The sequence below is a fragment of the Solanum tuberosum genome, unplaced genomic scaffold (genome assembly GCF_000226075.1).
Source record: "Solanum tuberosum cultivar DM 1-3 516 R44 unplaced genomic scaffold, SolTub_3.0 scf00465, whole genome shotgun sequence".
NCBI lineage: Eukaryota > Viridiplantae > Streptophyta > Magnoliopsida > Solanales > Solanaceae > Solanum > Solanum tuberosum.
In genome coordinates this window covers 180017-197365 of record NW_006239386.1, presented here as the reverse complement: position 1 = coordinate 197365, position 17349 = coordinate 180017, and the positions used below count along the sequence as shown (strand labels likewise).

Below are 17349 nucleotides of genomic sequence, written 5' to 3'. Positions count from 1 at the left end.
AACAGCACAAGGAGGCACACAGCTAAAACTTACCCTACTCCTCGTGTAAACAATATGTAAAATTAATCAACTAACTTTGAAGTTGACTTTACCTAATTCTAAGAATTGAATTCCTTATTTTTATTTATTTTGTAGACAGCCTTTTTAGACCGTACGTTTTGTATTTCACTAATCATCAAGTGATAGTCCAGCTAAAAATATATACGATATACAACATTACAATTTAAACACTTGTATTTATACATGCTATATCAACCTTATATAATACGCGCTTTTACACTATCATTTAATATAACTATTCTCTATTTCAAAAAACTCAAACCCGAAATTCCAGATTAAACAACTCTACAAATAATTAGGGGTGTTACTCTCTGATTACATCACCATAACGTCAACCAGGATTAATTCTAGAATTGTATTTCATGACTCATGAATATCAATAAAAAAACACAAATAACCAAGGTCGCATGTCTTCATTTCCTATCACGGTCAAAAAAAGCCATAGGGGACTACTTATTGTATTTCTCTATTTTGAATAGTTTTAACAAGCGCATATAAATTAGGCCACGTAAACTCCGGACAGAACACAAATTTAAAATTAAGTTATTTTGCTAAAAAACTTAGATTTATCGAGCTAGGTAGGCATTTGTGATTAATATGACAGGATATGAATCGCGAAAATGGATGATTTTGGTAGCGACTATCTGGATTCAAGCGTTCACCGGAACGAATTTCGACTTCTCAGCTTACTCGTCGGAGTTGAAGGCTGTTTTGGGAATTTCACAGGTTCAGTTGAACTACCTGGCGACGGCGTCCGATCTCGGAAAAGCGTTGGGATGGTCATCGGGATTAGCGCTGATGTATATGCCGTTGTGGTCTGTCATGTTTGTAGCTGCTTTTATGGGGTTGTTTGGTTATGGAATTCAATGGCTTATCATTCTTGACTTCGTTACATTGCCTTATTTTGTGGTTAGTATTATTCTTACTTATCTTTTTGACTATTTTGAAATTTGGATAATTTTTAAGTTTTTTTACTCCCAAGTGATATTGTCTATTAAGTTAGTTTGAAAAATAAGACAGATTATCTGTTATATCATAAATATATTAAAAGACATAATATATAAATATGCTATATAATTTGGTTTCAGTACATATTTATATCTTTCAACTTTGAATGTATGTACAAGTAGATGCTTAAACTTATAGAAGGTTAAACAAACAAACACATGTATCCTACGTGGCAATTTGAGTCCTACGTGTGTTACGTCATGTAGTACTCATGTTTCTACTTGTTCAATTTTATACGAGTTTAAATATTTATTTGTGCACACACAAAATTGTTAAAAGGGCGTATATATGTGATGCCTATATTAAATAATAGTACTAGTGTGAACTTGTGTCAAATTAAGATTATTTTTTTCTTTTTCATTTTGTAGTGTATTGACTTATTGTTTTTTATAATGATATTTTTAGGCTTTTAGCTGTCTAATTAATCACGTTTTACTTCTAAATTCATAATATAATTATCTATACTAATTTTAGTTGTAATTGTTTTCAAATGAAATCGTTGTGTTGGGCTTATTATTTTATTATTTAAATAAATAGTTAATGTAGTGTCAACTTCAGTAATTAGATATTTATTTTAATCCGTAAAAGGTCAAAATATAATCATTGAATAGCCAAACCCTTTTTTTTTTTTTGAAAAAATAAAAAAATACCAGAAGTATATAGAACATGCTAGAATATCTTTATGGTTGCCTCATTTTCTTTTATCCTTTTTTTATTACTAGTGTTAAAGCATGAATTATTCTACCCCTTTTCTTATCATGACAAAGGTTATATACTAAGCTTATTTTTAGTCTTTTGAATTCACTTTAAGCTGTCTATCAAAAAGTTAAAATTATGTGTTATAAATCATAAATTACAGATATTTAAGACCACATAAATATTAGTGGCCGTGGTGAAGTGTCTATGAATATAAGTCTGGTATATATTACACCAGACACTTCATTCACAGTGGTCCAAATTATGGTTCTCCTAAAAAAAATCCCAACGTTTTGTTAGTAACAGGAGAAAGAGACACTTGTCCTTATATTACATGTGTTATTTCTTGTGTGTATGAGATCCTCTGGCCAAAAATTATCCAAAATTCGTTCAATTTTATATGAGTTAGTTTGAACCAGTATAAAATTTAAATATTTTTTTTAAAAAAAATTGTGATCTAAAATAAGTGATAGATATTTGTATAATTAAAAATCATTATTTTTTTAGACCGACTAAAAAGGAAAGTAACTCATATAAAGTGGAACAGAAAGAATATTGTAGTTAAATTTTTTTTTATGTACGTAGATTAAATGTTGAATTCCAACTGTATGGTTACTAATCTATATTTTGAACCTTTTAATGAAAATTCTGGCTCCATGTCCATTTCATTTGGTCCATGAGTTCCAGAATTTTCCATATCTTACATCAGTTATGTGTCTATTTCAAACCGTTAGCATTTAAAAATCCTAACAACCAAAATCATTACTTTCTTAAGGACAAATTAAACAAATCATTTCTTATTAATGGAAATTAAAAATGAAGTATATTAATTCATGGTTTGCTTGTAAATCTGTCATCTCCTTTGATTAATTAACGCGATTTTTGTGAGTTCAAACAAACCTATTGTTTTTTGGCTCGAATTATATATGCATTATATAAACGTACTAACTCTGAATTCTGAATTCGCGACTATTGCCTAATCATTGCAGGTATTTTTCCTATGCTTGTTAGCTGGATGCAGCATCACATGGTTCAACACAGTTTGTTTTGTTCTCTGCATAAAAAATTTCCCTTCTAATAAAATTATGTGTTATAAATCATAAATTACAGATATTTAAGACCACATAAATATTAGTGGCCGTGGTGAAGTGTCTATGAATATAAGTCTGGTATATATTACACCAGACACTTCATTCACAGTGGTCCAAATTATGGTTCTCCTAAAAAAAATCCCAACGTTTTGTTAGTAACAGGAGAAAGAGACACTTGTCCTTATATTACATGTGTTATTTCTTGTGTGTATGAGATCCTCTGGCCAAAAATTATCCAAAATTCGTTCAATTTTATATGAGTTAGTTTGAACCAGTATAAAATTTAAATATTTTTTTTAAAAAAAATTGTGATCTAAAATAAGTGATAGATATTTGTATAATTAAAAATCATTATTTTTTTAGACCGACTAAAAAGGAAAGTAACTCATATAAAGTGGAACAGAAAGAATATTGTAGTTAAATTTTTTTTTATGTACGTAGATTAAATGTTGAATTCCAACTGTATGGTTACTAATCTATATTTTGAACCTTTTAATGAAAATTCTGGCTCCATGTCCATTTCATTTGGTCCATGAGTTCCAGAATTTTCCATATCTTACATCAGTTATGTGTCTATTTCAAACCGTTAGCATTTAAAAATCCTAACAACCAAAATCATTACTTTCTTAAGGACAAATTAAACAAATCATTTCTTATTAATGGAAATTAAAAATGAAGTATATTAATTCATGGTTTGCTTGTAAATCTGTCATCTCCTTTGATTAATTAACGCGATTTTTGTGAGTTCAAACAAACCTATTGTTTTTTGGCTCGAATTATATATGCATTATATAAACGTACTAACTCTGAATTCTGAATTCGCGACTATTGCCTAATCATTGCAGGTATTTTTCCTATGCTTGTTAGCTGGAAGCAGCATCACATGGTTCAACACAGTTTGTTTTGTTCTCTGCATAAAAAATTTCCCTTCTAATAGACCATTAGCACTTGCACTTACTGTAAGTTTTAATGGAGTTAGTGCAGCCTTATACAACCTTGCTGCAATTTCATTAAACCCTTCTTCAACTCACATTTACCTTCTTCTTAATGCTTTCATTCCTCTATTCACTTCAATTGTATCACTTATCCCAATTCTTCGACAACCCCCTGTCGATCCCCTGCCTTCTGATTCCATCAAACACGAACAACTCATTTTCGTCCTGCTAAATTTCCTTGCTATTATTACTGGCTTCTATCTTCTCTTTGTACATTCAAATGATTTATCAACTGCTCGTGTCATTTTTGGTGGTGCCATTTTATTACTAGTCCTTCCATTAGGCATTCCTGGGATTATTTATGCACGCGATTGGTTTCAACGTAAGGTGTTCTCTAGTTTTACTCTTCAAGGTTCCGGCTTCCTTCTAGTGGATGATGACGATCTTGAATTTCATAGAGAGTTTCTTAGTCGCGAGAATAGCCAGATTAGTGTAACGTCTTATGGTGTAAATGGCGATGGACCGACTCTTACATTAAGCCTAACGAGGTTTATTAGGAGTAGTGGAGATGGTGATGAAGGATCATGTTGTGGGAAAATGATTGGGGAGGATCAATTGTTTATGCTTGGAGAAGAACATAAGGCGGAAATGTTGGTTAAAAGAGTGGATTTTTGGTTATATTATTTTGCTTACTTTTGTGGAGGAACAATTGGGCTTGTGTATAGTAACAATCTTGGACAAATTGCACAATCACTTGGACATACTTCAATGACTTCTACTCTTATTACCTTGTACTCGTCCTTCTCCTTCTTTGGTCGTTTGCTCTCTGCAGCTCCAGATTTCATCAGATTGTAAGTAATTAAAACCTCACTTTTACTCTGTTTTCATATTTTGTATCAAAGGGTAGGGAAGTGGTGTAGTCACATAGATAGAGTGAAAGGTTGCCCGTTAAACTTAACTTGGCTTCAAATGATAACGAAACTTCCAACTTTCAAGATGAGCATCTAGATACCTCCAAAATTTATGTGTTAGTTGTCCGCGAGACACAATGAGGACGAATTAATGTGTCTAGATATGTATTTTCAAAGTTTTACCAATATTAAACAGTATATATAGGCCAGAAATTACTTTAAAATATTAAAACTTGAACACCCTAGGCGATATTCCTGACTTCCCCCCATTGAGGAAATGGATCATGACACTCTGTATACCGGCTTTAGTTATTGCATTAGGCGCAAAGGTGGATTTAGGACAAGGTCTATAAATACATTTGTGAAAAATAACAAATTAAAAAATGTATACATGTAATAAAATCACGCACATTCTGAACCAACTGACTCTAGATCATGAATTTGTTATAATTAGAGTTGCAATTGAAAATGAAGGAATTTCTTTGGCAGGAAGTTTTATTTTGCAAGAACAGGATGGCTAGCAATAGCATTAGTTCCAACACCAATAGCATTCTTCTTAGTAGCAGCAAGTGGAAATGAGGCAGCACTTCAAGCAGGAACAGCTCTAATTGGCTTGAGTTCAGGATTCATCTTTGCTGCAGCAGTGTCAATAACATCAGAACTCTTTGGACCAAATAGTGTTGGAGTAAACCACAACATTCTCATCACAAATATCCCAATTGGATCACTTGTCTATGGTTTCCTTGCTGCTCTTATTTATGACAATAATGCTGCTGCTGCTGGTTTTGCTACTTTTTCAATACAGATGGTTAATGATTCAGTAGTTTGTATGGGGAGAAAATGCTACTTTTCAACTTTTATTTGGTGGGGTTGTCTTGCCATATTAGGACTTGTTTCAAGTGTATTGTTGTTCTTAAGAACTCGACCTGCTTATGAGCGATTCGAGCAAAATCGTAGGATAAGCTAAGTTTGTTGGAATGATCATCTTGAAGTTTGTTATCTGCTAAATTTTGTATTCAATGAAATATGAATAGTAAACACTATTCTAAAATAATAATAATAATAATAATAATAAATCAAGATGAAAGAATGATAAATCGAGCTCAGTGAATTCACTATGTATCCTTAAAGGAATTACTCCCCTTAAGTATTTGAGGTTCTGAAATATATCCTTATATGATAGAATGATTTACTTTAGCAAAATAGTGGGGTGCCTCAAATTTAGCTGAATTTTGTACTCACTCAATGACGGCAAATGACACTTACGTTTTTAAGAAGATCAAAAAGAGTAGAAAACTTAAAAAATTCGTAGTTAAAAAATAGAGAGGAAACTCCTCTATTTCTAGCCAACTAAGTATAGTATGAAGAAGTGCTTAGTACGCCTTGTTAGAATAGTTACAACCCTTTGAAAAAGTCACAATCCATCAAAAAAGTCACAACTCATTCAAATTGAAAAGGTGTTCTTGGAGCACTAGCTCCTAAGTTGGTCATTGTCCTAAGTTGGATTGTGACAAAGTTAGTATACTTATTTGGAAAAAAATACATTGAATAGCCTCCCATCAAAACAAGTATCATGATTGTGTAGATTTCAATAACATCAGTACATACAACTTGAACACTTTTCATATATACCTATCAAGAATCTAATCTCCCCAAAGTACTAACAAATAACATCAAATATTTCCACACAAAATAATACTACTAATATATTAATGGTAGGTACAAAATGTTTCATTCTTAATGCAAAGGAACAATCTTTCATAAGCCAAAGCCATTTTCTTTGCAGTGAACATAGAAGATGCATATTCCCTACAAGCCTTTCCTCTTCTTGCTAATTTCCCTCTTCCTTCTTCAACTACTCTTTCAAGTGCTTCAACCAATGACTCCACATTTGGTGTAAACATAAATCCATATTCATCATTCACAACAATTGTTCCTTTTATACTTGGAAACCTTGAAGCCATAATTGGTTTCCCACTCATCATTGCTTCCATAAATGTAAGATCAAGTCCTTGTGGTCTAAGTGTTGGATTCACAAATATGTCTATTGAGTTATAAAATGCTTTTAATTCAGATGGATTCATTGAACCTAAAACTATAACTTGAGGTCCTAAATCTTTGTACCTTTGTAACCAAGGTCCAGAGCCAGCTACTATTAAATAAACATTAGGGTATTTTTCTTTGAGTTGTGAAAATGCTTCATGAAGTAAAGGGTGTCCTTTATCTTTTACTAATCTTCCAGCTACACCAAGTACTATGGTTGCATTTTGTGGTAAACCTATTTTGGACCCAAAATCATGACCTAATCTTGAATCTTCACAAAAAAAAATTTCATCTACACCATTGACAATTACATGGACTCTTTTTCTTGGAATTTGGATTCCGACCTCCGGAGGTCGGTATTTTTTATTTTTGTAATGTTGAAATTCCGACCTCCGGAGGTCGGTATTTTTTATTTTTGTAATGTTGAAATTCCGACCTCCGGAGGTCGGTATTTTTTATTTTTGTAATGTTGAAATTCCGACCTCCGGAGGTCGGTATTTTTTATTTTTGTAATGTTGAAATTCCGACCTCCGGAGGTCGGTATTTTTTATTTTTGTAATGTTGAAATTCCGACCTCCGGAGGTCGGTATTTTTTATTTTTGTAATGTTGAAATTCCGACCTCCGGAGGTCGGTATTTTTTATTTTTGTAATGTTGAAATTCCGACCTCCGGAGGTCGGTATTTTTTATTTTTGTAATGTTGAAATTCCGACCTCCGGAGGTCGGTATTTTTTATTTTTGTAATGTTGAAATTCCGACCTCCGGAGGTCGGTATTTTTTATTTTTGTAATGTTGAAATTCCGACCTCCGGAGGTCGGTATTTTTTATTTTTGTAATGTTGAAATTCCGACCTCCGGAGGTCGGTATTTTTTATTTTTGTAATGTTGAAATTCCGACCTCCGGAGGTCGGTATTTTTTATTTTTGTAATGTTGAAATTCCGACCTCCGGAGGTCGGTTTTTTGCTGCAATACAGGCAGCAAATTGCTGCAATTTTTAGTTGCCCACCTGCATATTTATACCAAAACAACCCAAAGCCAAATAAACTTCATCCAGCCAAAACAACACAATATTTTCAACATATACATTAAACTATTTCAAAATAAACTTCATCCAACTTCAAAATAAACTAAAATACGATCAAATTAAACAATTCCAAAAATATAGAAGTCTAAAATGCCAAATAGTTACAACTACTTTTCATCACCCTCACTCTCCTTATCAGACTTACCATTCTCATCACCCTCACTTTCCTTATCAGACTTATCATTCTCATCACCCTCCTGATCAGATCCATCACTATTGGCCGGACATGGAGGAAGAATACTTCTTGATTCAAAAAGAAAAGTTAGTTGGGCCTGAAGCGCTGCATACCTCTTGTTCTCTACCTCCTTTGCTGCCGCAATCTCCTTCTCTCTCTTCTTCTCTCTTTCGGCTACAACAGCAAGCTCGGCATTGAGATAAGCTATCTTACTCTCCATTGCAGATATTGTCTCTCTATCCCCGCCATCAAAGCTTGAGGATGATGAACCACAATACCAAGACTTCTTCTTCTGATACGCCTTTTCTGGATAGCCATAGACTGAACCTCTAATCAGTTCACCAGCACTCTGTTTCCAAAGATTCTCATTTTCTTCTTGTGTAAATGGTCTGTCCTGACTCTCAAGAGGTAGAGTACTACGATATTCCTGAGATATTCGTATATACCTATCCTGTAATTTAAACAAAAAACTCTACGAATAAGAATGTAATATATATAAGGAAAAGCAAAAAAGATTAGTTTGAATGGAGTTCTTACATATGTCTCTTGAGCACGTGGCTCAATCCATCTTTCTTCTTCTGTGGGGTTCGTACTCTTCTTGACGTGAGTAACCTTGAACATCTCTGATACAGCTACTGGCCTACCCAACTCTTTTTCCTGCAAATAACATAAATAGAGTGTGATCTCATTAATCTCCAAAAAGTACTTATCAAAAAAGAAAAAAATTAGTCTACTAAATTAAGAAAGTATACCATTCTTTCCTTCCTAGTAACCTGGCTAATAGCTCCACCAGTGTGCAAAGAGCCTCCCTTTTCTGATGTGCCAGCCATCTTCCCAATATCACTCCTCTTTTTAAATTTTTCATCAGTACTCCAATGTTTCAGTAATAAAGCCCATTGATCCGGTAACATAAACTTAGGAATTTTATTTTCTCTTCGATAGTCACAAAATGTGCTAGAAAGCAACTTTGAAGCTTTAAGCTTGAAGTTCACTTGAACGTCATCCTCGTGTTCGGGAGCCCATACATAATATTTCTGTCATAAAAAATAACTAAATATTTATTGTTCAAATGACTAGAGAATTTAAATGTATATGATGTGAATTTAATTTATATATATTATTACCTTAAATTCATTGAACATCTGCCCTTAGGTGTTAAGTGGAATTGAACTCCAATCCGGATACACACCATTATAGTGAGTTCCGATGCACTTTAAAATAATCTTTGCCATACCCAAATCCGGACGTAAGCTGAAATACGAGTTCATTGACGAAGTAGAGTAAACAAAAAATAATCAATCAATTAAAATATAAATAGATAAATGAAAGATGAAACATAATTAAATCATACTTGTATCCTAATGGCTCGATGACGAGTCTCCAAAAATTGTCTCTATCGCCTGGCTGAGGACCATGTGCATCTGAGTGCTGGGTGGTGGGAGTATTAGGCTCTGAGCCATTGGATTCAAGATAAATATTGGAAAGTCCAATTGATCCACTACTAGTATTCAAACTATTGCACTGACTAGCACTAGCTGATGGTATGGTAGACCCACGACCAAGATGTGAATAGCCCTGCAATGTTTGGTAACCCGAACTAGGTGTCACAGTGGGTGTAGATATAGTATAACCAGATTGTGGAGCCACATGAGTAGAGACTTTATGTGACTGGTGTGTCGAGTGAGTAGTTGAAACTGAGGCTCTTTTTGAAATATTAACTCGAGAAGGCTCATCAGATATCACGACCCCAGTGGGCCTTCTCATAGCATTGGCCTTAAATTTCTCTTTTGGATTGGTGGATTTTTTTGATTTACCCTTGTCTTTATCTACCATCTATATCAATTAAATATAAAGATTAAAACAAAGTAGTACAAAATAATGTCACAATGTCGAACAAATATATCAAACAAAGTTATCATAACATAAGGCTTAATCCAAACAGTCTTTCACAATGTCGAACAAAAGTTAAAACTACTAAAATATAAAGTATACTCAAATATGAATAGCTAAAAATCCACCAACTAAACATACAAATTGCTATTTATCTTTCACCTGGGGCATTTCACTTTAGCTTGTCCCTAAAATTCTAAATTCAAACTAGCTAGCTAGTGTCCCAACTTCAAACTATTAATTAGTCCTAAAATATCAAATATAATTCAAACTATTAGTCCTAAATTCCAAATTCAAACTAGTCTTAAAATCACAAATTGAAAGTACTCCTAGAATTGAAAAATCAAACTATTGAAAACTGTTGCAATGTTGTTCAATTTACAAGTTATATTTCAAAGAAGTGGTAATATTGTCCCTAAACTCTTTTTCTCCATTTCCAGTCACAACACTTAGTTTCTGCAAATTCAATGATCAATAAAGGGAATGTGTGTTCACATGTTTCAGAATATCTACCTACATTACTTAAAAATCGATGTAAGAGGCTTACATTGAACTGTAACTTGTGAGATTGAACTCTTTTCTATGTATCAAACTCTACAATTCTAAGGATTCTTTGACATGACTCATGAACTATTTGTCATTAATTGAGCTAAGTGTCAGTACTAGATGAACACAAATTGATCTTGCAAGAAAATTAATTTTGTCATCAATAGGATCAACTAGTGTTGGTACTTATGCTTAACAAACACATTATTCCTAAATTAAAGCTTAATATCAACACTAGATGGACACAAATCGATCTTGCAAGACGCGTTAAAACTACTAAATAGTCTTTCACAATGTCGAACAAAAGTTAAAACTACTAAAATATAAAGTATACTCAAATATGAATAGCTAAAAATCCACCAACTAAACATACAAATTGTTATTCATCCTCTTCGGAAGTTTTTTCATCATCTATCCATTCACATGCATCATCTTCGGAAGTTTCCTCCTCATCTATCCATTCATCCTCTTCGAAAGTTTCCTCCTCATCCTCCTCCATATTTGTTGGCATATCTAACTTTTCTCTATTAACTTCTTCTAAAATATGATCAGGATGCTCCAAATTCATTTCTAACTCAGCATCTACTACTTGATGAACACTTGATATTTCATTTTGTTATGCAACATCCAATTCATTCTCAACTTCCACTCGCCCCATCGGTTTTGTTTTGATTTACAACCCACCAATCAGACTTATCCCTACGCAACGGATAAGGAGCATAGTACACTTGCTTAGCATTCTATGCAATAATAAAAGGATCATAAGCCTCATACTTCCTAGTGTGCTTGACTTCAGTGATATTATGCTGCTTAAGCTCCCTCGTACCTCTTGAAGTTGGATCAAACCACTTGCATTGTAAAAGTACTATTCTTTTGATTGGCCAACCCGAATACTCCAACTTTACAATCTCCTGTATGACGCCAAAATAATCAACGTCTACAATCTCCTGTAGGACGCCAAAATAATCAACATTCTCATTTTGATTTCCATCATCACCTTTAACCCAAATACCACTATTATTAGTTTTCTTATTCTTTGAGTATTTCTCTGTGGCAAATTTAAAACCATTTACGTTATATTGGGACATTGTGTGAACTGTAATCGGTCCCCAAGAAATATCCTTGAAAAATTGATCAAATGTGGCGGCATTTTCTGAATTGTAGACCTATATATGGTTAGTAAATTAAAAGCAATGTTAGTAGAAAGAAGAGTACACTAATCTCTTAATAAGTGTATCTTACCCAATTAGTATACCACGTTATAAATGATGGAAACACTTGATCATGACCATATTGGCTCACAAAATAACTGTAGAATCACATTGAAAATACAGTTAGTTTCTATAATAAAATCGGAGTTTAATATATGTTGTTTACATATTTAATTTTCTTACTCTAAGAAGGGTTGGACTTCTGGACAATTCAACAAGACATGAAGCTTTGCAGATTTTTTATCCTTTTCGATAAGTTTGCGCAATGTACGTTTTTTTGAACCCTTACCCGGTTGGTTGAAGATTGATAATGATTGTACTGCAGGATCATTCTCAATATCATCATGTCGATTAGGTCTGTTTCTCAAACACGACACATAATTATCAAAGTAGTAAGATCAAAAGTGGGATCTTTCTTTAGCTAGATATACTTGAACCATACAGCCCTCCACCCTATGTTTATTCTTAATACCCCTTTTAGACTTGCCAATACTCCTGTAAAATTTTATATTAGATATATAATTTCAAAAGATATATAAACGATTTATGAAATAAGAATAAATATGTTATAGTTACTTACCGTAACGATTTATGAAATAAGAATAAATGTGTTATAGTTACTTACCGCTCAAAAGGATACATCCACCTATATTGAACTGGACCTCCCAGTAGAGCTTCATGAACAAGGTGAATAGGAAGATGTTCCATCACATCAAAGAACCCAGGTGGAAGAATCTTCTCCAACTTATTACTAATAACAACTATATTTTTGGCCATCCGAACCAGATTCTCTACTCTCAATGTGCTGGAACACAAGTCTTTGAAGAACAAACTGATCTCTGTCATTGGTTTTCATATGTTTTCAGGCAATCCACAAAAAGCAATCGGAAGTAATTGTTCCATGAAAACATGACAGTCGTGACTTTTCATCCCATGTAATATTCCACACTCAATGTCAACCCTCTTTCCCAAATTTGAGGCATATTCATCTGGCATTTCAAGCTTTCCACCCACTCACAAATTTCTCTTCTGTTTCATTGTGAATGAATAACTAGCCTTGGGCTTAAGTAACTTGTTGTTGGCAGACTCCTGTAAATGCAACTCCAGTCATCTACAATGTTCTGGTAAGTCAAGTCTCGCCTTAACATTATCTTTTGTCTTGCTAGTCACATCCATTACAGTGTTAAACAAATTATCAAAATAATTCTTTGCAATATGCATGACATCAAGATTATGTCTAAGCAAATTATCCTTCCAATAAGGTAACTCCCAGAATATACTCTGTTTAGTCCAATTATGTGCAACACCATACCCTCAATTACCTTTGGAAAATTTTGAACCCTTTCCCAAATATCATCACCCGTTAATACTGGGGGTGGACCATCTCGTTCAGTTTTATTCTTTTTAAATGCATATTTCTTTCTCCTAAACTCATGATCAGGTGGCAAGAATCGACAGTGACAATCAAACCATGAATTTTTTTCGGCTATGTTTTAATGTGAATGATTTAGTATCTTCCATACAGTAGGGACATGCTAACTTTCCAGCAGTCATCCATCCAGATAGCATTCCATAGGCAGGAAAATCATTAATAGTCCACATTAAAGTAGCACGCATGTTGAAATTTTGTTTACGAGAAATGTCCCATGTTTCTACCCCCCTTAGACCACAATAATTTCAACTCATCAATCAAAGGTTGTAAGTACACATCAATCTTGCTTTTTGGATTACTTGGATCGGGAATGACACAATTCAGAAATATATATGGACTTGTCACACACATCTCAAATGGAAGATTATACAGTGTAATAAACACAGGCCAACAAGAATATGGTGCAGCCCCAACTGAAAAAGGGGTGAAACCATCCACACACAAACCCAGCCTAACATTCCTTGGTTCAGCGGCAAATTATGGATAAGTTCTATCAAAATGTTTCCAAGCCTCTCCGTCAGATGGATGACACGTGACACTAGGTGGCCTTCTATTTTCACAGTGCCATCTCATATGAGGAGCAGAGCTATTTGATACATACAACCTCTTCAATCTTGATATAAGAGGTAAATAATGCATCGCCTTAATAGCAAGTTTCTTTCCGGTAGAACCAGTCTTATAGCTAGGTGACTACAAAACTTACAAGACTCTAGATCGACATCCTCCTTATAGTGTAACATGCAACTTTTTTCACAACAATCAATTCTTATCGATGAGAGTCCTAACTTAGACACCAATGCATTTGCTTTATAATACGAATCATGAATCTCTACATTGGGATCAACTAATTCCTGTATAAGATCTATCATAGAGTCCATTGCTCCTTGAGAAATATTATTGTCAGATTTGATACTTAACAATCTAACTGCAACAGACAATTTAGATTGTTGACTCCCGTTGAAGAAAGGACTACTACAATCACGCAATTGTTCATAAAAGATGTTTGCTTCTTCATTAGGAGCTTCTTCTACATTTTCTCCTTGTTCAAAATCAGAATGCATCCCAAAAGCATCATTAATCATATCTGACATTCTAGAACCTTGGAAATAATTATGCTCGGTAGATCTACTACTTTCACCGACAACAAAGTTATTAAACATAGTGTCACTTTCAACCTCACCATGATTAGTCCAAACAGTATACCCTGGTTTGAATCCATTCATCATAAGATGCATAGCAATAGTCTTTGTTGTATGATATCTCACATTTTCACAATTAACAAACGGACACCTAATCAATCTTGAAATTAGAAAATCATCAAGTGTCTTTGCATGATTTATAAATCTAGTGTACACCTTCTGCGAATTCTGGAATCAAACCCGCTCGACCAAGATTGTTTCTATTATACATCCAACTACGATCAGGATTCATCTACACAAACAATAATGATAATTTTAAAGTCCAAACAGTATACCCTGGTTTGAATCCATTCATCATAAGATGCATAGCAATAGTCTTTGTTGTATGATATCTCACATTTTCACAATTAACAAACGGACACCTAATCAATCTTGAAATTAGAAAATCATCAAGTGTCTTTGCATGATTTATAAATCTAGTGACACCTTCTGCAAATTCTGGAATCATACCCGCTCGACCAGGATTGTTTCTATTATACATCCAACTACGATCAGGATTCATCTACACAAACAATAATGATAATTTTAATTCCATCAACTAAATAACATTTGAATTTATTTAAACAACTTAACCACTTTCTAAGTCTAACTAGTTTTGACATATTTATTTTAACTTATTTAAACAACTTAACAACTTTTTAACGTTAACTTGTGTAGTTTTGACTTAATTCCAACAACTAAATGCATCAACAAAACCACATTATTTAATTTAACTTATTTAAACAACTTAACAACTTTAACTAGTTTAGTTTTGACTTAATTCCAACAACTAAATCCATCAACAAAACCACATTATTTAATTTAACTTATTTAAACAACTTAACAACTTTAACTAGTTTAGTTTTGACTTAATTCCAACAACTAAATCCATCAACAAAACCACATTATTTAATTTAACTTATTTAAACAACTTAACAACTTTAACTAGTTTAGTTTTGACTTAATACAACACTAAATCCACCAACTAAACCACATTAATTAATTTAACTTATTTAAACAACTTTAACTCTTGAACTAGTTTAGTTTTGACTTAATACAACACTAAATCCACCAACTAAACCACATTAATTAATTTAACCTATTTAAACAACTTTAACTCTTGAACTAGTTTAGTTTTGACTTAATACAACACTAAATCCACCAACTAAACCACATTAATTAATTTAACCTATTTAAACAACTTTAACTCTTGAACTAGTTTAGTTTTGACTTAATACAACACTAAATCCACCAACTAAACCACATTAATTAATTTAACCTATTTAAACAACTTTAACTCTTGAACTAGTTTAGTTTTGACTTAATACAACACTAAATCCACCAACTAAACCACATTAATTAATTTAACCTATTTAAACAACTTTAACTCTTGAACTAGTTTAGTTTTGACTTAATACAACACTAAATCCACCAACTAAACCACATTAATTAATTTAACTTATTTAAACAACTTTAACTCTTGAACTAGTTTAGTTTTGACTTAATACAACACTAAATCCACCAACTAAACCACATTAATTAATTTAACCTATTTAAACAACTTTAACTCTTGAACTAGTTTAGTTTTGACTTAATACAACACTAAATCCACCAACTAAACCACATTAATTAATTTAACTTATTTAAACAACTTTAACTCTTGAACTAGTTTAGTTTTGACTTAATACAACACTAAATCCACCAACTAAACCACATTAATTAATTTAACTTATTTAAACAACTTTAACTCTTGAACTAGTTTAGTTTTGACTTAATACAACACTAAATCCACCAACTAAACCACATTAATTAATTTAACTTATTTAAACAACTTTAACTCTTGAACTAGTTTAGTTTTGACTTAATACAACACTAAATCCACCAACTAAACCACATTAATTAATTTAACTTATTTAAACAACTTTAACTCTTGAACTAGTTTAGTTTTGACTTAATACAACACTAAATCCACCAACTAAACCACATTAATTAATATATATTCAAGTTTTAATAAGTTCAAGTTTCAATTCAAGTTCATATCTAATTTCTAAACTTAATTAGTTATATATTCAAGCTAATTAGTTCCAAGTTCAAGTTATAATTTCAAGTTCATATTCCTAATTAAGTTCAATTTATAGTAAATTCAAGTTATAATTAATTATAAGTTCTAATTAAGTTGTAATTCAAATCCCTAAAATTCTAAATTCAAACTAGCTAGTTAATGTCCCAACTTCAAACTATTAATTATTCCTAAAATATCAAATATAATTCAAACTATTAGTCCTAAATTCCATATTCAAACTAGCCTTAAAATCACAAATTGAAAGTACTCCTAGAATTCAAAAATCAAACTATAGTGCTAAAATCCTAAATTCAAACTATTAGTAGTCCTAAAATCTCAATAATAATTCAAACTACTCCTAAATTCAAAATTCAAACTAGTCTTAAAATCTCAAATTCAAACTAGCCCTAAAATCCCAAAATCTAACTAGTGCTAAAATCCTAAATTAAAATTAGCTAGCTATTCCTAATCCCAAATTCAAACCATTAGTCCTAAAATCTCAATAATAATTCAAACTAACTCAAATAATACCCAAATTCAAACAACTCCTTATATAACCTAATTCAATCTAATCTTACAATTCCAAAATCAAACTAATTAACTCAAGAAATATCGAATTTCAATTAAGATACCCTAATTCAAACTAACCCTAACATTAAAATTTTCAATTCACAATCAACAAACACAAACTAACAATCAAATAATCCCTAATTCAAACTAACAATCAAAAACCCTAAATCATTCACTTACTAACTAACAAATCAATCAAAACTAACAATCAATAAAACTAAGTATATTAGTACTCTAATTTTGAGATACTTCAACTAAATAGAAACAAAAGTAATCTTTTATGGAGGTTCTAAAAATTCACCTTGAGTAAGAAGGTCGGGGATGGTGACGCGAACTGAGAAAACTGATATGGAGGCAGCGCCGGTCGGGATGGAGGCGGCGCGACCTTCCTCTGCAGTTGCGCGCCCACAGCAGTTGCGCGCGACCTTCCTCTACTGCTGCGATGGTGGCGCCGGTCG

The 17349-nt window shown here is 32.7% G+C and overlaps 2 protein-coding genes and 2 long non-coding RNA genes across 4 annotated transcripts in view; 1 reads left to right on the top strand and 3 right to left on the bottom strand.

The window, feature by feature from the left end:
* Positions 1–496: 496 nt before the first annotated feature.
* Positions 497–5692, top strand: LOC102584367 (protein NUCLEAR FUSION DEFECTIVE 4-like). Its single transcript, XM_006363808.2, has 3 exons — positions 497–969; positions 3701–4641; positions 5191–5692. Exons 1-3 carry the CDS (start codon positions 658–660, stop codon positions 5666–5668), a joined length of 1731 nt encoding a protein of 576 aa, XP_006363870.1. The 5' UTR covers positions 497–657; the 3' UTR covers positions 5669–5692.
* A 718-nt stretch (positions 5693–6410) lies between these two features.
* Positions 6411–8833, bottom strand: LOC102588207 (uncharacterized). The gene is made up of 5 exons (XM_015303658.1): positions 8755–8833; positions 8540–8659; positions 7939–8453; positions 7716–7749; positions 6411–7088 (listed from the first exon to the last, which is right to left on the bottom strand). The coding sequence occupies exons 1-5, from the start codon at positions 8830–8832 to the stop codon at positions 6411–6413; spliced, it is 1425 nt and encodes a 474-aa protein (XP_015159144.1). The 5' UTR covers position 8833.
* Positions 8834–11451: 2618 nt separating this feature from the next.
* Positions 11452–11877, bottom strand: LOC102584710 (uncharacterized). The gene is made up of 3 exons (XR_368638.2): positions 11833–11877; positions 11681–11747; positions 11452–11604 (listed from the first exon to the last, which is right to left on the bottom strand). It is a non-coding gene; the product is annotated as an uncharacterized lncRNA (long non-coding RNA).
* A 2792-nt stretch (positions 11878–14669) lies between these two features.
* Positions 14670–17349, bottom strand: part of LOC102584907 (uncharacterized) — an 18314-nt gene continuing 15634 nt past the window's right edge. The window contains exon 3 of the long non-coding RNA XR_368639.2: positions 14670–14782. This is a non-coding gene — a long non-coding RNA (uncharacterized lncRNA). The remainder of the gene's footprint in view (positions 14783–17349) is intronic.